This window comes from Leuciscus leuciscus (assembly GCF_965113295.1).
Source record: "Leuciscus leuciscus genome assembly, chromosome: 21".
NCBI lineage: Eukaryota > Metazoa > Chordata > Actinopteri > Cypriniformes > Leuciscidae > Leuciscus > Leuciscus leuciscus.
The window spans coordinates 20,059,316-20,083,946 of record NC_138745.1 but is presented as its reverse complement, the minus strand read 5'-3'; the positions used below and the strand labels follow the sequence as shown (position 1 = coordinate 20,083,946).

Genomic DNA, 24,631 nt, shown 5'->3' with positions numbered 1-24,631 from the left:
ATCCATCATATTTATGTGCCTTTTTAGTTATTTAGTGCTATAGAATGGGGTTTTTGTTAAAGGGTTTTAACAATGTCTTTATTAACTTTTCTGGGCTGGCAGAATGAAATTACATAGCAGCCTATGAAGGAGTGAGCCAGCTCTCAGATTTCATCATAAATATCTTAATTTGTGTTCCGAAGATGAACGAAAGTTTTACGGGGTTGGAACAACATGAGGGTGAATTTTGGACAGAATTTTTATTTTTTGGGTGAACTAACCCTTCATCGTAGTTTGCTAATATGCAAAAAACAGCTTAAGATATTCTTAAACGGATACTTTGGAATGACATGAGGGTAAATGATGATAGAAATATAGATATTTTGGGTGAACTGTAACTAAGTTGATTCCCTAAAACATGTTTTACGACATTGGCAACATTGTCTCTTTTCGCTCTTTCTACTGTTTCTTTGCTCCCAAATTGTTGTGCATTTTTGATGTATGATCATCAAACGTTGCTGGATATTCGAACCTCTGTTCTTGCTGCCAGAAATGCCGACGTGGAAAATTTCAGTGGCAAACCTCTGAGACTTGCTTACTAAGACAAGTTTGTAGAAAAACAGGGAACAGTTGTGGGATTAGTCTTCTGGGAACAGTTGTGATTAATACTATGAACAAACCCATCTTACGTGGCTTACGAGTGAGTGGGAAAGGAATCGAATGAAAAGGGTTAGAAGTGCAACTCGACTGTATTCTGTTGGTTTTGTTATTAGACAGCAAAGTTTCAATTTGTTTTGGTGCACTTTCTCACAAAATGTCTGAGAACGATCCCATGTCAGGTCTAAAATCACCAATTTTTTAACCTGTTTCTCTGCTAACCACTTGTGAGTAAATTAAAGAAATATACCAGTAAATAAAAATATATATAGTTGAAATGTATTTTCAGCCAATCAGAATCATGAATATTTCTATTCTTGTCTATTTAGTCCAAGTCTATTTAAGCCCATTCCTTATGTAATACCAATGTTAGCATTTTTATGAACAGTACTTTTTTTGTTGCTGTTTATCACATACCTTATAAGTAACAACTAAAATAACCTTCCCAGTTTAAAGGTACACTGTTACTTTTTTCTTCAAAATTACTACAATGAGTCAATACATTTTTAACATGTTTTTGTCTTACCTTGATTCACTATGGTAAGCCTATAAGTGTTTATATTTTAGACCTGTCAGGATGGTTTTTGCAGGAAATTGCATACATATATCATATGTTGCCCATGTGTGGCTTGTCATATCCGTATAAAGTTGCTCCGGCTACTGATGTATGGTGTGGGAGTGGCATAGGTTAGTTGTCAAAATGAGCGAGAAAGGTTGACATGGAGCACGGTAAATCTCGAAACTCTGGGGAATCACTTCTTTTCTTTTTTTTTATCGCTGAACATAGGAGAGTCTGCTGGCAAAAAGAAAACGCGACAGGGCTCGTAATAAACCGAAAGTCAACATTGCATTGCCTACTGGGGGATTTGAAACTCAGACGAGTACGGTATTTTATTGAATGAATAAATTGGCATATGTTGCTCTCTAACAGAGTTCAATGTAATGCATTATCTGTTGTGAAGGGTCATATTCATCCACACTGTCACCCAGAGCCGAAGCACAACCAAAACAATGTTCTTCTGCAAAATACATGCAGATTTATTTTTTTACTGTTAGAGAGCCAAAAGTTACATGTACCTTTTAAATTTTTTGGGTTTTGTTTAAAGTATCATGTTGTGAGATCAGTATAGTGTATCGAACCAATTTGTGACATGAGTGTATCGTAACACCCCTACTTGTAACACAAAACTTCAGGTTGAATCCCAAGTAGGGGTGACCCCAATGTGCTTTTTGAGCAGACCCTTAATCTCAGGTGTCTCAAGAGGGAATCTCCATGCAGATAAAACAGCGTAAATAGCCTTTGATTCATATTTAGCACATAGGCTTTTCATCAATGTCAGGTGTCTCAGACTGCTGTCTGTGAACCTTACTTTCTGGGAAGCAAGTCAAAGCTTTGCCTCCTGTTCTTGCTCCTGCCTGCTTCCTCTCAGGATTACAAACATACTTGGACCGCCTCACTCTGGTGTGTTTCTCCTCCTCCAGATGAGGGGCTCTGGGAGTGGGAGCGGGCTCATCCGCAAGAATTCTCCTCCAGATCCCTCTCCAGCGCACACACACACACATGCTTCTGCGGTCCAGTGTAGCATAACTGTGACAACCACATAGTGCATTGTGCATTTAAAATCCTTTGTGTGGGTGAAAACAGCCCTAAACAGTTTGTTTGATTTGTTCTGTTAAATATAGTGCTATGTAAATAATTCTTGTACTGTAATTCATTTGAAACAGTCTAGTAAGCACACAGGACTAGGCAGCCAATACAAACAGTCTTTATTAGAAAACACCAATCATTCTTATCAGTCAGTTGTGGCATTGAGTGGAATGAATAGGTCATACATGGATTATTAGCAATATTTTGCTGATGTTCTTAGGGAATATCGTGAATTTCATGATAATGTTAAAAGTTTAGCTCATATAGACGGTAAGGCTATTTCACTCCCCTTGAAAAGCAGCTGATAGTTTGCTGCTTTCAAATGCTCCCTTGAATATTTTTATGATCATTCTGTGAAAAGCGGCAAATATTTCTATTTCTATTTTTTGCAGCATTGAGCATTGTAGCCAATCACAGACATGTCTGTTGAGTGCATTAACATAATGATAAATCAGACGTTTTTGTTATTCAGAATCCCCTCAATGCTGCTCAAAACGCCTGAGTTTTTGTTTAAAGTGAGATCATAGAATGAGTGCTCATTAATCCTTTTATTACAACCAACAAAGTGTAAAGATGATGTAAATATGGGATTGATTATGCAGCGTAGACAGGTTTTTTGTTTAAAAGGGGAGCAACAGTGTGGAACTCAGTGAGATTGCGCTGAGCTGAAGTGATTGACAACTTCAGTGATTATAGAGGCAGTGCTCTTTGCTCACTTTCGGTATATAACTACATGCTGAAATTTTTTGGGAGTGACAAACGTATTTACGTGCAGAACTGAATCTGAAAGTGCAGTTATTGACAGTGAAAACCATAGAAACAAAGTCCTTTGTTCTTCATTTTATTACTAACTTTTCACTTGACCTTTTAAATGTTTACTTAACTGAAAATTATTTGAGGGAAACATGATGTTTATTTACTTATTAGCATTAATAATGAACTAATAAAATTTTAGATTTTTAATTTTCAAATAGTTAAATAGTTCCAATAGTCTTTGCTATACAGAAATTGGTACAGAGAACCGTTAAATTTTACTTGCATTGGTGCCGACTAGGGGTAGGTGATATGACCGTATTCTTATTTAAAAATATGACATTTTTTATTTCCCGGTAACGTGAAATTAGATGTGAAAGAGAACTGAATTCGTAATCGCATCCTGAGAGACGTGCTTTTTCCCTGTGTGTCAGTCAGCCTGTGCACCGCATAGAGAGCCTTCCGGTGGAACACCATGGGACCTTATTTCGGCAAAATATTGTATGGTAGTCAATGGCGAGAGACAACAAATATTTTGATCTTGTTTGAATTGTGCCCTGAATTACACATGATGTTTGTCAATTTAAAAGATACATTTTAAAGTCAAGAAAGTCACAGTTTGATGTAAAACTGTTGAGGTATAAGACTGTGAAAATACGTAATTACAAAGACTACAAACCCAAAAGGCGCACATGTGACGTCATACCTTTTCTCTCAATGAATGAATCTAACTTTACTGAAGCTAACGTCTGTCATTTTTTCTATAGTCTTACGTTATAAGACTTAAGTTATAATCGTAACGTTACGCCGTCATGCCTGAGTGTTTTGTACCAGACTGCACACATACGTACATAGTGCGAGACGAGAGATGTAGTTCACTGAGCGATTTTCACATAAAACTAAATGTTACTCTTCTGTTTTATGACAAACTGCGACTTTCTTGACTTTCATAATTATCTTTTAAATTGACAAACATCATGTGTGTAATTCAGGGCACAGTTCAGATGGAATAAAAAGATAAGTTGTGTCTCGCCATTGACTACCATACATATTTTTTCTGAAATAAGGTCCCATGAGCCGGAAGCGGAGGGGAGGGACTTAGGCTCTCTATTGAGTTCTGTTTCACTGCTTAATACTTTTTAACAATGAGCGCATCCCAAATTCATGGTCACCTGCTAAGCAAGGCAGCTTTCTGAGTTCCTTTTCAGCATATTGTGCTTTTAACTCTTTTTATATTGCACTTACGGTATAGTTCTAGTTATATCAGTTATATCATGCATGTTCCGCTCTTTATATTGTCATTCATGCATTTCATCACTCTGATGTGTCATTAGTGCTATATTTTTACAACCATGATATAGCAAAATCTCTAACAATAGACATCTTATACCATGGTAATGATGTATATCGTCAGACAGTCAAGTTGAGCGTAATGCTAATGTTCAATGATAAAGAAGTTGAGGACGCCATCTCCTCATTCAATAAAGTTTTGTATCTCGGGGTCCCTTATTCACCTCTTGAGATCTTTTTGTTACGGTTTTGAGTATTAATTTACATATTATTTTAATTATGAGTACATTTGTATGATTTTTAAAAACTATTATTTTGGAGTTTGTTTTGGTTCAGGTTTTATTACTGAATTGATGTGTTTTTTGCCTTTTGGGTTTGTTTGTTCCTCAAGGGTCGTTAAATGTTTTTGTTGAGAGGAGTAATTGCTAATTTTCAAGAGTTGCTTTTTGCCCCAGGATCGTTTCTTTAATTTACTTTTTCATTTGGGAATATATTTAGCATTCCTATCCCTGTATGCATGTTTTTTTTTGTTTTTTTTCATGTGTAAAAATCCCATCCCAACAACTCATGTCCTGAGTGCATCACTTTTGCCAGCTTTACTATACAAACCACACAGAAAAATGACTCAAAACAAATGTAGTCCTTTTCTTGTAACCATTTTCTGGAAATAGTTTTTAAAGGGACATTGCACACAAGTTTACTGAAACGCTTTCTGATGGCTACCAAATGGATCTCTGGTGGCCTGATAAGCTTTTTCTCTTAGAGACGCCGTAATTGAGCTATATCGCTGTACCAATGTTGTTGCTTCTAAAAAAATAAAATAATAATAATAATAATAATAATAATAAAAAAAAATAAAAAAAAAGACTTTCAACAAAGACTCTTTGACTTTCTTTTGCTGAGAATACTTTAAACTTGTTAAAAGTGGATCAGGCTAGCCAGGTTTATATAGATGGCTCCGTCCAAGCCTGCGGTTCCTCTGAGATTCATTAAATGATAATGGACTGATAGGAGTGTTCAGACTTTGTCTTTTGGAGCCGTGTTGTTGGGGTTATCTAGGTTACCCAGTGCCAGGTTATCCAGCTTTGAGAGTGCAACGACAACAAAGACTCTCTCTCTCTGTCCTCTTCACTCTCCATGAAAGTCTGGGTTTAGACTATACCGAGTGCTGCCGGTTTTTTCCTAGTGTTTTGAAGTGCTGTAATAATGCTTCCCAGTCAGAGCTTTATGTTTCACTCGGATTATTCACAGACTAATGTGTTTTGAGACAGAATCTGGAGAGGCTCCCCTTACGGCTGTGTTATAAATCCCTTACCCTTTCACGTCACCTTCATTTTAAAGAAATTAATGTCGGGTTGGTATTTTAAGCCTCGCATAGTTCTCTTTATTAGTTCTGTGGCGCTATACAAATGAAAATGTCAGTGGTATAAAACAGTAACCCTTATTGAAAGAATGAAGACAGGTGTGGGACATTAAATCCCTCTGAGATAATGAGTCTTATTGTTCAGAAGTCATGTTTTTTCTGAGTTGGGTGAGGACAAAAGCCATTGTTCATTTTGAGTAGGTTTTGATACCTTTTATAACATTGTTTTTTTTCCATCCTTAGCTGAACTGCGGCAAGCCATTGTGGCCATGATGAACAGGAAAGATGAACTCACTGAGCAGAACACGTAAGAATTTCTTTACCGTTTTCACTGATTGCACCTTTTGCTCATTCATGAAACATAAACAGATTTGTCTACAAATCTGTTCTTAAAACTATTCTTTTGGGTGAGAATGGTTTTAGCAATTTTCAGAAATGTGTTCTGCTTGTGTTTCATGATGTATTTTCTTTAAAATCATGATTTTGGCCGGTCACACCGTGATGTGTTTTTTTATATAATCTGTAGAATTGACGTATAATAATAATAATAATAATAATAATAATTGACATATCAGTAATATTGGTAATATAAGGTTTCGTTTGTTAACATTAGTTAACTACATTAGCTATCTAATCTATTTTATACAGCATTTATTAATCTTAATTTCTACATTTACTAACACATTATTAACGTCAAAAGGTGTATCTGTTAACATTAGTTAATGCACTGTGAACTAACATGAATCAACAGTGAACAATTGGTTAATAGATGCTGTAAAAAAAAATATATATTCAGTTATTTCATGTTAACTAATGATGTTAACAAATGAGTCCTTATTGTAAAGTGTTACCCATATGGAAATTTAAGTTTGTTTAATTTTTTAATTTAAGTTTAATTTTGTTTTAATTTAAGTTAATTAGTTGATTTTAATATGTTTTATGTGATATGTATTGTAAAGTAACAATCAAATACAATACTGTTCAAATGGGGTTTTCTTTGAAAATAAATTCATATTTATTTTAAGCAAGGATGGATTGACTTGATCAAAAATGACTGAAATCTTTTGTAACGTTATACATTTCTTTATTATATTAAAACAATTGCTGTTCTTTTGAACATTCTATTCATCAAAGAATCCTGAACAAATGCATCACAGTGTCCACAAAAAAAACATTAAGCAGCACAACTGTTTTCAGCATTGATAATAATAATGTTTCTTGAGCATCAAATCAGCATATTCGCATGATTTCTGAAGGGTCATGTGACACTGAAGTATTTTTTTGTAAAATTTGTAATAATAGTGTATAAATCATAAGATTTAAACGGTAGTGTATATCAGTGTTTTTAACTAGATTCATTCAGTATTGGTTACAGTATTGCAAAAATTGCAAACTGCATTTAAAATAAATAGAAAATAACTCATTGTAACCTAAATATATATTATTGAGATTGGGGAGATTTAAGTGTCTCCTCTCACTGACCCCTTGTTAAAAACATTACTTGAGTTTCAGTGAGTACAAGGCCTTGCTTTGTCCCCCATGTGTGAAATGTGCCGTGGTGTGCACAGTCAATAATGTGCAGCTGGGTAATTATCCTGTGCACTGGTAGTCATTAAAGACAGCTAAGAAAAAGTGGGTCAGATGTGTGTGTGTGTCTTAATGATGTTAAACTCTTTGGCACAGGTCTCTGCGCAGTCTCCTGGATGGAGAGATGGAGCACTCTGCTGGGCTCAGGCAGGAGGTGGACAGCCTGAAGAAGAAACTGGCTGAGCTGGAGGAGAGACATGCGGCCAAAGTCCAAGCTCTCATGAGGTAATTTCACTAGAGGCTAACCGAAACAAGGTCTCACATAGGCAGGATATCAGCCTAAATTCTAGTCCACATTGCATTTTAATCTTGCCAAACACCAGACAGAAAGCAGCTATCTGACCTACATGTGAAGCACATAGTTTCTTTTTGTCCCCTTTAGTTTAGGTTTGAGAAAATCTGAAATTGGTGATTCCACAGTGATAGTAATAGACTGTAGCTACAAATAACTGTTCAGCAGTCTGTGCTAATGTTGCACAACAATATCAAAAGAAGTAATTGAAAAATGTGTTCATTTTGTGGCCAGATTATAATTTATTTCATGGACTTTTTATTTATTTATCTCACTACCTTGGTACTTGCAACAAAAAAAATTACATTTGTTGGCACAAACTTCTCAGCCTTGAGCTTTGAGGTTGCCAAACAACAGTACTTGTAGACATAAGTAGTACAATATGTACAATTCCTACTGAATTCCCAGAGATGTACCATCATCCTGAAGAGAGATCAACCAGTTAGAGAAATTTCAAGTGAAAAATGGAATCGCAGCCTGCAAGAGTTTGTGTGTGTTGTGGAGACTAGCTAGAGGATAACATTAGCTGACTAATGTTAGCATTAATTAACATGAAATGTTGTAGTGTTAGAGCATAATTGGCTGTGTTTTCAGAAAATACATTAAAACGATTAAAAACACCTAGCTGATTCTAATACATTACCATTCAAAAGTTTGGGTTTAAGATTTTTTTGAAAAAGGTCTCCTATGCACATCGAGGCTGCATTTGTTTTATAAAAATACAGTAAAAACAGTAATATTATGAAATGTTATTACAAGTTTAAATAATAACTCTTTTCTATTTTAATACATTTAAAAATGTATTCCTGTGATGGCAAAGCTGAATTTTCAGCCTCATTACTCCAGTCTTTAGTGTCACATGATCCTTTAGAAATCATTCTAATGTGCTGATTTTCTGCGCAAGAATCATTCTTATTATTATCAATGTTGAAAACAGTTGACTACTATTACTATTAATGTTTGAAACTGTGATTTTTGTTCAGGATTTGATCAATTTAATTCACCCTTATTGAATAAAATGACTAATTTCTTAAAAAATAAATATAAATGATAAATTACCCCCAACTTTTGAACAGTAATGTACATAATTTGCATACTTTTTTGCAGTACTTTTATAATTAAGTCTTTACCTTTTTGAAAATTTTCAAATACTTTCTTCATTGCCAAATCGAATGTGATTGATTTTTTTCAACGCAAGTTAACATGGTTGCAGTTATCCTCAAAGTCAACAGAAACCTTCAAGTGTTGTATTTATTCACTCCAAGGATGAGTAACATCAAATTGATTACCTCTGCTTCAGTAAAGCATGCTTTTCTAACCAAAGTCTTTCCCGTTTCTTCCTGTCTGAGTCTTACAAACTGAAAAGTTGAGAGTCCAGTCAGCTTTTCTGACTGAAACCTAATCTGTCCCTGTCGATAGAGACTAAAAATAAGGTGTGGAAATGCTTGGTGCTCAGAAGAAGCACCTGTGAACCGTGCTCTTGGGTTGAGCTCAAGTGATTCAGCCTGGCTCAGTGGGCAGTTTTTAAGAAGCGGGATCCATACGGCAAGAGGCTAAAACGCTCTCACAATCCTCTCCCACGCCGTCACATCCAGGTTTAACCAGACGAGCAGAAACACTAAGGGATGGTCGTGGCAGCGTCTGGCGGTCGGAATAATACTTTACCGAACGTTGCGGAGCTGCCAGGGTTTTTGTCTTCCTGAAGTGCTGCAGGATTATTGGGAGAGACATCTTGCTTTTGTGAGCATTTCATCAGCTCTAATGTAGTGGTTCCTCAGGGGGATAATGTGGGGAGTGAATGAACAAATTAATTTAGCTCAGTAGGAGGACAGCGGCCGAGAGCAGGAGGCAGGCTTGTCAGTATGACGCTGTGTCAAAGAGAGGATTATGGGGGAGAAAACCACACTCGGTATCATGCTGGTGACATCTGCACCGTGCCTGGATGGTGCATCCCTCCACTTGCTTTTCATCAGCCTGTTTAGGCAAACTGACACCGAGTTGGCCTCGTTTACAAGTCAATTCAGTAATGTATCTGAAAGCACCGCCACCAGCCTACCCTTTTTATATTTACCATCGTAAGAGTGTTTAGTCTACGTGTCACTTTGAGAACGTATTCTTCTGATTCACATTGAAATGTATTTGACCTCCGTTGTGGCTGTAATCGCCACATTCTGTAACACTTAAGATAGGAGCAGCTGCTGCATAATGCCGGTTCTGTGTTTGACGTTTTATTTACCTGTAACCTTAGGGAGATGGAAATGGGTTTTGGGAAGGGCATCTAGACTGCTGTCATGCATAGTCATGTCTAGGCCTTTTTTACATTGGCAGTGCTGAAGGAAAATCTGTAGAATTCTACAAAATATATTTTATGCATTCAACATGGTTGATTGAAGTTGGTGAGGTACCCTGTACCTCTAGAACAGGGATTCCCAAACTTTTGTCAGCCTAACATTTAGAATATATACTTGAAGTAAATGTGACCCTGGACCACAAAACCAATCACAAGTCGCACCGGTATATTTGTGGCAATAGCTTTTATGCCAAAAATCATTAGGATATTAAGTAAAGATCATGTTCCATGAAGATATTTTGTACATTTCCTACCGTAAATATATAAAACATTTATTTTTGTGAGTGAATGCAGCACAGTTTTTTTGGCGCTCGATTTTTTGGCACCCTCAGATTCCAGATGTTCAAATAGTTGTATCCCGGCCAAATATTGTCCTATCCTAACAAACCATACATCATTGGAAAGCTTATTTATTCAGCTATTGTGACCCATGTGACTGGTTTTGTGGTCCAGGGTCACAAATATTCCTTCTTGTGATTTTACGTTAATTCATCAATAATTTAACAACACATTCACGGTTCAACATCTCCATGGTTCTGGTCACATGGCATGCAGGTAAACAATACAAATATTTCATCTTCTTGAGAAAGGGTTTTATTTTAATAGTTTTATTTTATTTTAAAATTATTTGTTTATTGTATTTTTTCAATTTTATGACTTAAACTCATGAAGCCCCTGTGGTTCCTCACAAACCCCTGCTCTAGCTGTTGTTCCAGGAGATTCAGACCAGTAAAATATTTTTAACAGAGGAAGATCACTTTTATTCAGATATTATTCATGTATTTGTTACAGCTTAATTTAAAGGGTATATTTGTTCATTAGGCTATTTAATTCAGATCTATGGTGACTTTTTATTATTAGAATAAATAAATGACAAACTATTAATATAATGACGCAATTTTCATGAGGCAGCGGCTATTTTAATTAAACAATATTATGCATAATGACAAGACTTATAATCTTAACAACCTTATAATTATAATTCTTATAAGACCAATTAATCATCTGTGCCAAACTTTGAATCAGAATTTATAGAAAACTGTTGAATTTTATGAATACGGATGTAATAGGTCTGTGGAACTTTCTTCTGCATTCATAAACAAAATACATAATAAGCTATTATAGAATTGTATAGAATACATTATAGAATTTTATGAATGATGGGTGTTACGGTTCTGTGGAACTTTTTGCAAAATTCTGCAACCAGGGAGGATGTAATGCATTCCAAGTGCTAAATCCTTTGTAGCTTATTCTTTTAATACTTTTTCTATGATCCAATTTCCTTAATGGATTTACATTTAGGGAATTAATTTAGTAAGTGTTTTTTAATAGAAAACATTTCTCTACTGGGTCTGTGTAAGGGTGCATGTGTGAAGCACATTGCAAGAGTCATACTTTAATAACATGTCACAAGTGTGTACATTTACATTTATTCATTTAGCAGATGCTTTTATCCAAAGCGACTTACAAATGAGGAATATAACAAACAATTTATCATAAATAGGAAATAAACACGATAAGTGCTAGTAATACAAAGTTTCAGACATCAATTAGAATAGTACAAGCTAGAACAGGAATAGTGAAAGCATATGGAAGGAATTTTATTCTATGCTGATGAAAGAGATGGGTTTTCAGTTGTTTCTTGAGTATTATCAGGGATTCGGCATTCCGTATAGAGTTGGGAAGATCCTGTAACTTGTAGCCAGGGCAGAGAGATAAACAGGTGTGACGTGGGCTCTCTTGGGCTCATTAAAGACCAGTCTTGCTGCTGTGTTCTGAATCATTTGAAGAGGTTTGATTGTTCATGATGGAAGTCCAGCCTGAAGAGCATGGCAATAGTCCAGCCTAGAAGTGACAAGGGCCTGGGCGAAAAGTTGTGCAGCATGCTCCGTTAGGAAGGGCCTGATATTCCTGATGTTGTGCAGTGCAAACCTGCATGATTGTGCTATTCTTGAAATGTGGTCTTTTGAAGGTCAGCTGGTTATGAAAGATTACTCCAAGATTCCGGGCACAACTTGATGGGATTATTGTTGATGAATCTAGCTGGATGATGAAATTGTGCAGTATAGTCAGAGTGGCAGGGAAGACAAGAAGCTCTGTCTTTGCTAGGTTGAGGTGATGTTTTTTTTTTATCCTTGCTGAGATGTCCGCCAGGCAGCCTGAGATCCGTGCGGCTACTGTTGGATCATATGGTTGAAATGAAAAAGAGAGCTGTGTGTCATCAGCATAGAAATGATGATTGGACAAACCATGTGCCGGTATAATGGGTCCCAGCGATGTAGTGTATATGGAGAAGCGGAGAGGTCTAAGAACAGATCCCTGAGGAACCCCCATGACCAGTTGATGTGCTTTGGTTACCTACCTCCCACCAGAACCAGCAAAGTGGAGTCCGGTTATGCCCTGTGATGACTGAGTGGACAGAAGGTTCTGATGATTTTAAGGCCTGTTTGCACCCAAAACGTATATAAGTGTCCACACCAGTGGATGATAACATTGTTTATTCTAAGCGCGCGCTGCAGGATTGCCGTCTACTGCTTTAAATGCTCAAGCTCTTTAAAGCAGGATGGATTCTGTTTGGCTGTCAATGTTTTTTCAGCTAGAAAAAAATAGTTCTGAAAGTGATTCCAACGATATCATTTGACTGTGTCATTATCGTTATAGTTGCGGTGTGGACTCTGCTGTTCTTTTAAATTTAGAACTATTTTTAGAACTTTATTTTTATAGTTATGCTCTTGGTGTAAACAGGCCTAAACCGTGTCGAAAGCTGCAGATAGATCTAGCAGAGTGAGAAGGGATGATTTGGAATCAGCTTTCGCAATCCATAGAGCTTCAGTGACCGACAGCAAGGCAGCCTCAGTTGAATGGGCGCTTTTAAATCCTGATTGAAGTTAAAAGGTTTAATTTAAACCAACAGAAACCACTGACTGTTAAGAATAGTGACCTTTTTGTGAAATGGATAAATTATTTAGACATGCATATGATTTTTTAGACTTGTGCATGTTATTTTAAAGTTAATGACATTGTGTCTGTGTAAGGTGGTACTCATTAAGTAGACCACTATGTGACCCATAAGCCCTTCAGAGGGACACCTGCAGTCCCCCTCTTGTGCTGGATGTTAGTCTTCTAATATGAATACAATGGCATGTGTGCATACCGTGGCTCGCTCTGCAGGGGCAATGGAAAAGATCAATGTGGCACACCTGGGGCCTCATGTATCAATCTTGCGTACGCACAAAAACGTTGCGTACGCCAGCTTTCACGCTCACGGTCGTATGTACTAACAGTGAAATTAACGCGAGAATGTGCGTTTCTCCACGCCAATTTAATGTCTGGCGTACGTACATTTCTCATTGTTTTTGTCCGTTGGCGACTCTTACAGGCAATGAAGTGAAGTTACAAACATTACACAACGAATTGTTCTACAAGTCTATCGCACCACCACCTGTGGGAAGCATTGCTATTAATTTGCAATTTATAAAATAATTGACATATATTGTCGAGCCTTATGGGAATATTCTATCAATTTTGCAATTAAGTAAGAACATATAAAAGCATATGCAAATTGATACAACCCTTAGTCTATGGCAATGGCAGCTTTGGTGTAATGTCCACCTTTATATCAGACCATTTCTTTTTAAGGTCATTTAGGGTAGACTGTGTACAGTTGAGACATGTGTACAGTTGAGACACCTTAACTTGCGTTCGCAGCAAGCACAAGTTGTGATTTTTACTGTGCACGTGCGTATTAGTGTCCTCTTTGATCGTGGGAAATTTGAACAACGGACGCATCTCCGATCCGAAGATATCGGGGAAAGATTTTTTTTTATGACGTTCACTTCACCATGCACTCTCCACAATGAATAGCTTATTATCCTTATGTGACTGTTAAACGTAACTGGTATCACCACAAACGTTATTCTGTATTTCATGGTATTGTGTCATGCAAGGTAATTGCAAAATCTAGAGAAATGTGCGAGGTGGCCAGCGGGGGACAGTTGAGACACATATCTACTGTACCCCCGATAGAGTTCTATTAGGAAACACATTGTTTAGTTGTTCAGTGTTATGATAACAGTTTAAACGCCGTAATTAGCCAGCATAGGATGCAAATGAAAATAAAATTTGATATTTGTGATATTTAAACTGTGTATTGTTACATAATCTTGTTCCTGCTTTATACATTTTAACCAGTGCTAATTTAAATAAAATGAATGAATATAAATGGATGAATAAACAAAAATGTTGCCCAATTGTTATTTTCTTTATTTGTCTTTATTTTTTTATTTATTTACAATGAATGGTTAGTTACCTTTACATCATTAAAAATGGGGTGTCTCAACTGTACCATGCACTGTCTCAACTGTACCACATGATATGGGTACAGTTGAGACAAAGTTGAGACAAAAAGCACCTTATTTTTATGAGCTAATTGTGGAAAATATAAACTACTTGTGGGTATTATTGATTGATAATATCTTAGTCTACAAGGTAATGAAATGTCATGTGGCATGTCATGTGGAAATTCACTTCTTTTCAGTGTCTATTTTTGTGTGAAAAAATCAAAACGCAAAAAGTGTCTCAACTGTACTCAGTCTACTCTACAGTGCGACTTTCAGCATCAGCCAAACTCTCCCACTCATATTTTTTCCTTTTGTTATTAATTCCGGAGGACAAATTTCCACTTTTTTTTTGTTTTTTTTTGTTTCTACCTCCGATAGTAGCACCTCCAATTCACTCTCTGTAAAGTTTCGTTTCTTGCCGCCATTTTCTTACTGCTTTCTTTTGCCAAAGTGGACTCATTACCATATTTAAATTAATTAAATTAAGGGAGGAGACTGGGTGGGGCGTTGTGCTCGTGCATGTGCGCTCAATTTTACGTTAACTGGGATGTACAAAGAGAATATGCGTGGGATCCTTCGTACGCAGAGATTCATACATCTGGGTTTTTTTGTGCGTACGCACATTTACAGCTTTGTCCGTACGCAATGTTTTAGTATGAATTCAACGCAAGTCTTTGTACATGAGGCCCCTGACTTGCTGAGTCCTCCCTATAGAGAAGCTGTCACTTATTAACTTTAATTAAATCGCCACCGAATCGTGCGCAGCTCGCCGGTGCGAAAAACGACAAGTCTCCTCCTTTGAGAGCCTGCCAGACGCCTTTGGATCTCCTTCATTCTCTCCGTCTATTGAAGGGTATAAAATGGGCAGTGATAAGCGAGCTACAAAAGGCATCCTGGTGGAATAGGAAGGGATGTTTTTCACAGTAACACATCCTGGATTGATTCTGATTGATTTTCCCAAACCACCAATAACAAGCCTTGTAAGCAAGTGCACATGCGCATGCACACACATCTTGTTCCCTAGAACAGCCTTGTTAAACTTTGTGTAAAGCAGTTCCTGGAATTGAATTCAGTGCTTGCTGTGGGAGTCTCTCAGTGGGCTTCGAACTGCACATATATCCTGAATGCCAGGAAATGTATTGGATTATGTTAATAGATCCTTTAATGCATTATTTTCCTGTATTTTTTATGGAAGATGCAAGCTGTTATTTCAAATAGTGTTGTAGTTCTATTTTAATTAGGAATCAATTAAAATGTAAAAAAAGATTTAGCCATTAATCATGTTAGGTAATTAATCATAACTAACATTTACAAATATTTACACATTTACACCCCTAATATTTGTAGAATCAACAAAAAGGAAGTATATTTTGAATACTGTTCATTTAACAGTATCTTTTGGAAGTCCTACCTGCCTTTCAACATATGTATTTCCATACCTCCGCGCAGACATCACTTATTATCAGCGTGTTCCATATAGTTGAAGACAGATAGTCATAGAGCGCCACAAACAAACAGAAGAGATCTTTCAAAAATGTTTTTTTACGATTTTTATTTAGCTTTTTGTAAACAGGGAAACATTAATAACAATCACAATATGTTCTACAATAAGTGTCAGAAACAAAACCTCCCCCCTGCCCTCATTCGTAGATGTTATAAGTACAAGTCCTACACATTGTACTCCAAGAAACTAAATGAGTATGTGACAGACTGCGTAAATATATGAATATATAAACATGGGGAAAAATAAAATACACAAAAATGAATGGATAAAATTACCTTGATGATGCATAGTAATAATATATACATGCGTATACATATCATACATGTATATACACCTATATTTAAAGAAACTATATATATATACAGGGTGGGCCATTTATATGGATACACCGTGGAGGCATGGGAGTGGTTGGTGATATTGAGGTCCTGTTTGTGGCACATTAGTATATGTCATGGTCACCACCCATCTTGAGGAGTTTGCCCCCTCACATGTACTGGTGTGCCACAAACGGGACTTTGGTGTCACAAGCCATTCCCATGTTGTTGCGGTGTATCCATATAAATGGCCCACCCTGTATATACCTACATAATTATACATGTATGTGCATTATACATTTACACACCCCATATACCCATTCAAACACATTTATACTCATACACCTGCATGGCCACACGTACTTGCATACTCATACCATATGTTCATACCCGTCAATGAAAAATGAGTTAGCTTAGTGGGTAAAAAGAATATATGAATGGGAGAAAATTGCAAATGACACTTAACTTTTATCTCTAAGGATAATTCTTGTTCCCAGTAAATTTAACACTAACAAGAACTAAAACAAAAAAAATCAAAAGGCGGTAACCAACTTTATTAACCTGATTGTCGGAAGCACTACAGCTCCTTGTTAAGATAACAGGCAGTATCTAAGACTGGTCGAAGCACACAGAGCGCTCACCTTTCCCTGACCACTAAGCCCTTAAGTTATGAATCAAGATTAAGGATTTTATTGTGTTCCACATTTTTACAAATGTCTTGGGTCTATTTGCCAATTTATATCTCAGCTCTTCGAGGGGTAACGCATTACTTGGGTCTCTGAGCCAACTCACAAATATGGGCACCGACTCAGATTTCCACTTCTGTAAAATTGCTTTTTTTTGCTAAGATCATGCATAGTGAAATGGCATGTGATAAATATTTATTTCCTATACTTGAAGTATCCCCAAAAATGCCCACTTTTGGCTCAGGTACAGAAGAGAACTTTTACAGTTCCTCTTGAACCAAAACAACGAACTTACGATTGGTTCACACCATTTTGTAACAGTTATTTACGAGATGGCAACCTGTGACTTTCTGCCCGGAGCTGTTCAAGTCCTCAGACTTGTTTATTCGTTTCTCTGGCAACTTTATCAACAGCGAAATGAATCTGCAGCAGTCAGGTGGTACAAGAAGGAGCTCTGGAAGTTGTTTACCCTCATTATTGTAATGTTATGTGGTTTGAGACATGAGGTAATTTAATGCCGTCTCTCATTTCGTGACGCTTTGCAGACTCTGCTGTGCGCGTTCATGTGTTTTGAAGGAGGCGTGGCTTTGGAGACGCTCTGACGGGAGGGTGGGATATCATGCTTTCAAAGCTAGCTCGCTATTGCTAGCCTCTCTGAAATTGCATTCCCTACCTTTAAGTATTAAACATATTTTAATTGATAGTATGTTTAGCTTTGCCTTTCTTTAGTCTGAAATATCTCCACATGATTTTTCTCTCTGAGAGCCTGCTAGTTTCACTTCATGTTAATTTAAAAGTTCGTTTTTTGTCTAACAAATCAGCTTCTATGTGCAATTTGTTAATCTCTTGTATATATTTTTATTTTTATTTTTATTTTTATTTTTACAGAGAGAATGAGGTTCTGAAGGTTCAGCTAAAGAAATATGTTGGAGCTGTCCAAATGCTGAAAAGGGAAGGCAGCCAAGGCAATGACGGTAAGTCAATGTTCTCATAGTATAGCATGTTTTAAAAAAAATTTACCACCTCCTAAGATTCTGTAACATGCAGCCATTTTTGATTAATTGCTAATTATTTTTTAAAGGCTTTTTAAAACTTTAAAACTTGTTGCCAGATAAAATCACCTTATCAAAGTCAAACACATTAACGTGAACTATTTTGTTGAGAAAAGGACTGTTAATTATATTTTATGTCAAAAAACGTCGTTATCTGTGCAGTGATGCGTTGGATCTGCAGACATTCTAAGCTCCTGGAAGGTTTATAAGGAGCCCAAAAACATTTCTAATTAAAAAAAAAAAAAACCTTTTATTGAAATATTGCATTGTAATTGTTCCTTCGTTACTGCAGACTATTAAACATGTGTGTGATGAATGACATATCCCTCAGTGGGATGCTGTCATATGTTTGAACAGCCTGTGTCTATAATTTCACAGTTTTTCTGCGATATGGTGGGAATTTCAATTATCTCTACATCATTCCATCAACAGATTGCATCATATGAACATTGTAAGATATTTCCATGCAGTAAGTTTAGTGTGATAGCACAGCTCTTATATGCAAAATAAAAGTATGCCTTACAGGAGGTGAAATGAGAAGAGTTTATCAAAATTCCTGTGTGGGTTGTTTGCGTCTCAGCCCTCCGATAAATCCAGCTAACTGGGTGATGTACACCCAGCAACTATCGGTTGTGAACCTTTAAGATTGCGCTTTGCATCTTTTTAATGGATTTGACAAACACGCTCCTCTTCACTGATCAGCAGTCGCAGCTCTCCCAGCTCGCATTGCGTCGCGCTATTACAGTATCAGTCAGATCTGTGTGTGGAAGAGCGGTCCTACAGGGGATTGAGCCTCAGAGAAACCCCAAACGATGGCCAAATAAAGAGTTTTATACGGCTGGATCATGCTGTGTATGCCGGGTCTATTATGGCTCCTTGTTGGATGCACCAGGCAGCACTATTGATGCAAATTTCCCCACTTGCTTTCTCCCTGGCTTTCTCTCCCTCTCTCCATTGTTGCAAGAAATAAAAACTAGAAAAATGGAGGCCACCACATGTGAGTCTAATGCTCCATTGAAAACCAAGTGAGCTCCCTATGGAGGCAGAATTTTAAAGCATCAAAGATATGATCCCAACTTGAAGGCTAGGCATAGTAATTGTACTGCCTCCTTTAATCAAATTTTACACAGTTTTAGCCACATTTTGCGGCGGACATTTTATGTATCCTTCACAGGGAATGCACTCCCAGAATGCATTGTGACCAGCTCAAGTGAAAAGATAAATCCAAGATGGCAGACAAGAAATGCCAGTATAAATAAACTTTTTTAATTTATTACGAGTATCAATTTAAAATAGTTCAGTGTAAATTAATGTGATATTTTGTGATAATTAAATGTAATAAAATTTAAATAAAACAATTAGTTTTTTATATATAAAACATTTATTTTTTGTTTTGTTTTGTTGTTTATTTTTTGTTTTGTTCTAATTGTGCTATCGTAGCTTAGCATCATGCTAACCTCAAACTCTATTTAAATCATCTGTGAGTCAAGTCTTTAATGTGTAACATTGTTTGTAGGCACGCACGTATGAGGTTCCGTGACGGATGCTGCCTATGTAGGCTGTAGACAGCGAGGCAGCTCACTAGGTTGTAGAACAGGGCTTAAATGATTCAACCCTCCATGTCTTCTGGGCTAATGATGTGTCCGTACTGTACTCTGACTTTGATGTTGAACAGCAACTGAATAGGATGGTTGGGACACATCAAATTGATATACAAGCGTGCAATACGAGCCTTTTTCATGTCCTGTCAGACTGTGCACACACGATATGAGCTCTTTTGAAAGTTTTGCTTTAATGATAGTGTGCTCCCGATGTGATCTTTCGTGAACCCACGCTTCTGAGATTGTGATATGTTTAAAAAGAATTCCTTGTGTCTCCCCAAAGTTGAACTGCTATTACGGTTTTGCTAGTGTTGGATTAAACCATGCAATTAGATAAACGCCTCGCTCCACCAAAATGTGAAATTGAAGAATCTTTTTCATTCCCATATCAAATATCCTTTTATTAAGCATTGGAAGTGAACAGAAAATGATGCAAATGAGGGAGGTTAAGAGTCTTGTCACTTGCAGAGGCTGCAAAGAGAGCAAAAGCAGCTGGGTTTTTTTCTCTTTTTTTTTTCTCCAGAAATATGGGTCAAAGGGAGAGTCATCAGTTCTGGGATAACCCGAGCATTTGTCTCAGACGATGAATGGTAGTTATGCAGCTTGTTACAATAGATAAATCTGTATCTGTGTAGTGTGAACTGAGAACTTACAGGATTTACGAGTGCTTTGACAACAACCAACTAGTCGACTGGCAAGGTCGACTAGTTTACCTAGATTATTTACTTTTTTTTTTCTAGATTATTCATCTGCTTTTTTTTGTAGTGTTGTTCTAACAGTGTGCTGTTTTTTTTGTTTTTTTGCCGACAGTTTGCACTTTGCACAATCTCAGAAAAGTTTAAAAACTGTTTCATACTTTTCTATTCAGTTAGTTTAGCTTTTTTGAACATAAAACATCCCATATGAAAGACTTTTGCTCTTGCTAAGTGTGGTTTGCCCACCCTTACGTTTTTAAAGAAATAAATGTTTTCATTTTAGCAAGGGCGATGACTAAATATGACAGTAATGACATTTATGATGTGTTTTGAACATTGTTCATCAAAGATTCTTGATAAAATGTATCACAGTTTCCACTAAAATATTAAGCAGCGCAATTGTTTATTTTTTCGATAATAATATTTGCCGATTTGAGTCTCAGAACATTTCATAAGAATGATTTCTGAGGTATCATGTGACACTGAGGACTGGAGTAATGGCTGCTGAAAATTCAGCTTTGCCATCACAAAAGTAAATTATACTTAAAAATATATTCTAGAAGAAAAATTATTTTAAATTGTAATAGTTCATAGGATTACTGTTTTTACTGTATTTTTTATCAAATAAATGGTGAGGCAGCCTTGATGAGCATATGAGACTTCTAACGTTCACTTGAAGTTAATCTTAAAAAACACTAATTTATTAACACTGTTATATGCAGTCTTAAAATGAATGTCCATTTTTCATACTGTACATTGTAATGTTGTGAAACAATTGAAATAATTGATTTTAGTGTTTAGGGATTTATAAAAAAAATTATTTAATCAAAAATAAAATTTCATCGCATGTATTATACACTCTAACTATTTGGATGTATCCCATATTCACTATGGTACAAGATTTTGGCATTCAAACTGTGTTGGATTCATTGCTTCATCAGCCCTCCTTTACTTATAATGCATTAATTTGTTTGAGCCTCTGACATGCTAAATTAATCTTAGTTCAGGAAATGGATCAGGGTGCTATTTAAAAATGAATAAACGTGCCGCGCTTTCGCCTCTCTCCGATGACAGCCACAGTTAATGAGTCAATGAAGGCCATTCTTCACTAGTGCAGCCAGAAAAGCGTTAATAATTTCATGTTTCGAATTCATTACACGGCGGAATGTATTTACTCGTCCCTGTTGGGCTCTGGAAGCGAAGCCGTTTTGTTGTTTGCGCCTCCGCTTTGGTGGAAAGGTGTAGATGAGTGTGCAGCCGTGTGTGGGTTATTGTGTTTACTTGGACTAATGCGGATCCCGTCGTGTGTGAGAGAGCTTGGTCTTTATTAATCAGAGGTGGTGCGTTCACAGCAGAGTGGAGATGAGCGGGTCGCGTAGGTGGGGCCAGGTGGTCTTCGGCAAGGGGGATGACGTACCTGATCACCTGTTAATGAACGGTGTTAATGAACATTTTAATCATCGCCTGCAGGTTAAACAGGGACCTCATAACTCTCGGCTCAAGCCGTGTCCATTATTGCACCGGCGTTGTGCCTTAAAATAGAGAGGCCGAGCAGGTGTACGCCAGATACCTCAGTGGGAGCACCTGGACAGCGATGGCTTCTATTGCCTGTGGTTATTTTTCATTTACTGTCAAGCCATCCTCTGACACTCCATATATGCTCCCCTCTGGCGACAGAGCGGGTGTTCTGGCTCTTGGTTATGGTGGACCTCAAGATCTCCTCTGACAGTCGGAGTGTGACGGCGACACTAATTTGTGATTCTGGTCCTGCCGCGCTACCCGGGAGAGAGAGATACAGACAGGCGAGTAAAAGGGCAGAGGGTGGAAAACATTTGCCCATCATTACTCAGGCCGTTATCTCAGTGAGACTCGATCTTGAATAAAAAGCACAATGCAGGATAAGTGAATAAAGACATCAAAAACTCTTTTGTTTGCTATTTCTGTTGGATAAGAGAAATATCAAACGGCAAACTAAACAAAAGCAGAACGAAACCACGCTACTCGTTTGAGCTGTGCTGTGCAGAGCAGACCATTATTAGACCATTATTAGACCAATATTAGACAATATTACACAATATTAGCTCAGAACAGGTTACTCGATCACGCGACACCGTCACTACAACACAGGCTGGGAGGTCCAGTGATAATAAGAATTTGAATTTTTCACCGAATCAATAGCATCGTTGCAAGATCTAGAGAGAAACATTCAAATTCAGCGCAGAATTCTCTGTTAAAAACCATATATATCAGATCAAACAGTGCTGATGTGGAAACAGAAACAAATTTTAGAAGTCTTTTCAGGCCACAAATCACCAACATTCACCATGGTTCCATATACCATGGATGTAGTAATGCTAACTCTAACCATGGTATTGTGGTAGAATATTCAAACAAACTTTTGAAAGTGAAATTCATGCACTTTTCAAGGGCTTTCAACAAGTGCTTCACACTACTTTTTCCAGCACTTCAAAGCTCTAAATATGATCAAATATGAATTTTACATTTGACCAAAAACATTATTTGTTCATCCTTCAAAGATTGTCCCCATTTGAAAAACGAAAAGTTTCAAGATGGCAAACAAACACTTTTGTTTAAAAATAAAAAAGACTTGAAATTACCAGATGGCGGCAGAGGAGTACTTATTAGCTATTATCCAGAAATCGCTTATTAGCCAGTAAAATGTACAAAATATTGGTAAATATACTGTTTCAAATATGTTTCTTCTTTGCATTGTTTCTGTGGGTTGGAGTCTTGCCGTTCTCACCCCATCTCTCTATACCATCTAGTACGAACAAGCCCTTAAACTTGCCGTGCTTATGCCTTGGCTGTTTTCTCCCTGTAGCATCATTGACTTTGTGTTCGTCTTGCACAATGACAGCTATACAGTGAGGGTGAAGTAAAGGGCAACATATTGTAGGCAGCACAAGGAACCAATTCAACAGTTGCTTTCTGGTGAGTAGCAGCTGCTTATCTGACATTATTCAGATGAAGCTGGACTTCAGAGGCCTATACCATGCTGAGGCCCTGCAGGAACGCTCTGCGCGCGAACAGACCTGCGCTCATCAGAGAAGCAGCTTGGCGCTTCTGCTCTTATCAAAGCGGGGCCGGACGTTCTGCCTGTCCCCAGGCCCTGCCTTTAAAAAAGCATGAGGAGATGAAGAGTAAAATAAAGCGCTGCTTGTACCTGGCCTATGCTAATGTGCCTCTCAGCGTGATGACTTAAGCTCTTCAACATGCATGATGGTTATCGTGGTTAATCGAACCGTTTCTTGTTAACCTAGCAGCCAGACTGAAGAGGTGATGGCTGCCGGCAAGTTTTTGCACTTGAGAAGCGTTTGGGAGCCAGAACTTTTGTGTTTGTTGTCGTCTTCTGCGTAACTAATTGTAAATTAATAAGCTTGACAGTTTTGTTGCATTATAGCCGTGTCAAACTGCAGACAAAATTAAAAAAGTGGTTTGTGTGCCACCATTAGTTTTAATTTTAAATTAAAGTTAAAGTCAATGTGAATTGCTGTTCGCAATCTAGTTTTCAGAGAAAAACAAGATATTCAATAAAAGAAAAAGTGGGTTGATTTGATCTATCAGGAATTGCCAGGAACGGAGGAGGAGTTTCAAAGGAAGAAGGAATTATTACATTTTGAATAAAGATTATGAAGACTTTCTTTGGAATAACATTTACTGATGAATTGTGTACAATAAAGCCACAACAGAAAGTACATGGGGTCAAATTTTATTACATGCAGATCTTCCTGGGTCAGCATATCCTGATTTTTTTTTTTACATTTTTAAAAACATTTTTTTTAGTTTGATCAGTTCCACCATTTGCTTATTATTGATTGGTAACACAATAAGATTCAATTCATTACCATTTGTTAATGCATTATGTATCATGGACTAAACAAAACGTTTTACAGCATTTATCAATCTAGGTTAATGTTTATATTTATAAACATACTCTTCTTTGTTAATTCGGTTTGTTCATAATACATTAATGTTAATTTATACTACTTGAAATGTTAAAAATGCATTATTGTATTAAATGAAGATTAACCTAGATTAATAGATTAAAGTTTGTGATGCCTATTGCATCAATGTTAACACATTTAAATTTATTGTAATTGTAAGTGTTACAAATTACTTAAAAACAATTATTCAGTGCACTTTTATTTAGTGTAACATTTTGTAACTATACTTCGCTATACTTATAATTTATGCAAATTAATAAATGTTTGAAAACAATTTTTTTTATTGTAACAATGTCAGTAGCATATGTAAATGAACAATGTTTACTCGTTCTGTGTTACCTGGAACAAGAAATTCACGTTTAATTGTCAGCTAAAGTCCAGACTTTTGAAAGCTCCAAGGCTTTCGTGAAAATTACAGCTTATACTTTCGCATTTTTGTATCCCCTCCCACAGACAGTGGGATCAACAGAGGGTTATTAACAGAACAGTTATTGTATCCCACTTTGTCTATTCTTTAAACAGCATTATGATTAAAATGGAATACTATTGCTTTAT

The 24,631-nt window shown here is 36.8% G+C and overlaps 1 protein-coding gene across 3 annotated transcripts in view; it reads left to right on the top strand.

Moving 5' to 3' along the window:
* snx29 (sorting nexin 29) overlaps positions 1-24,631 on the top strand; it is a 117,915-nt gene that overhangs the window by 13,130 nt on the left and 80,154 nt on the right. For all 3 annotated transcript variants that reach the window (XR_014201264.1, XM_082152725.1, XM_082152724.1), the window contains exons 12-14: positions 5,934-5,997; positions 7,374-7,502; positions 17,652-17,737. Coding sequence is in view for 2 of the 3 variants with exons in the window: in XM_082152725.1 (XP_082008851.1) it covers positions 5,934-5,997; positions 7,374-7,502; positions 17,652-17,737 (279 nt within the window). In the remaining variant the exon portion in view is untranslated. The remainder of the gene's footprint in view (positions 1-5,933; positions 5,998-7,373; positions 7,503-17,651; positions 17,738-24,631) is intronic.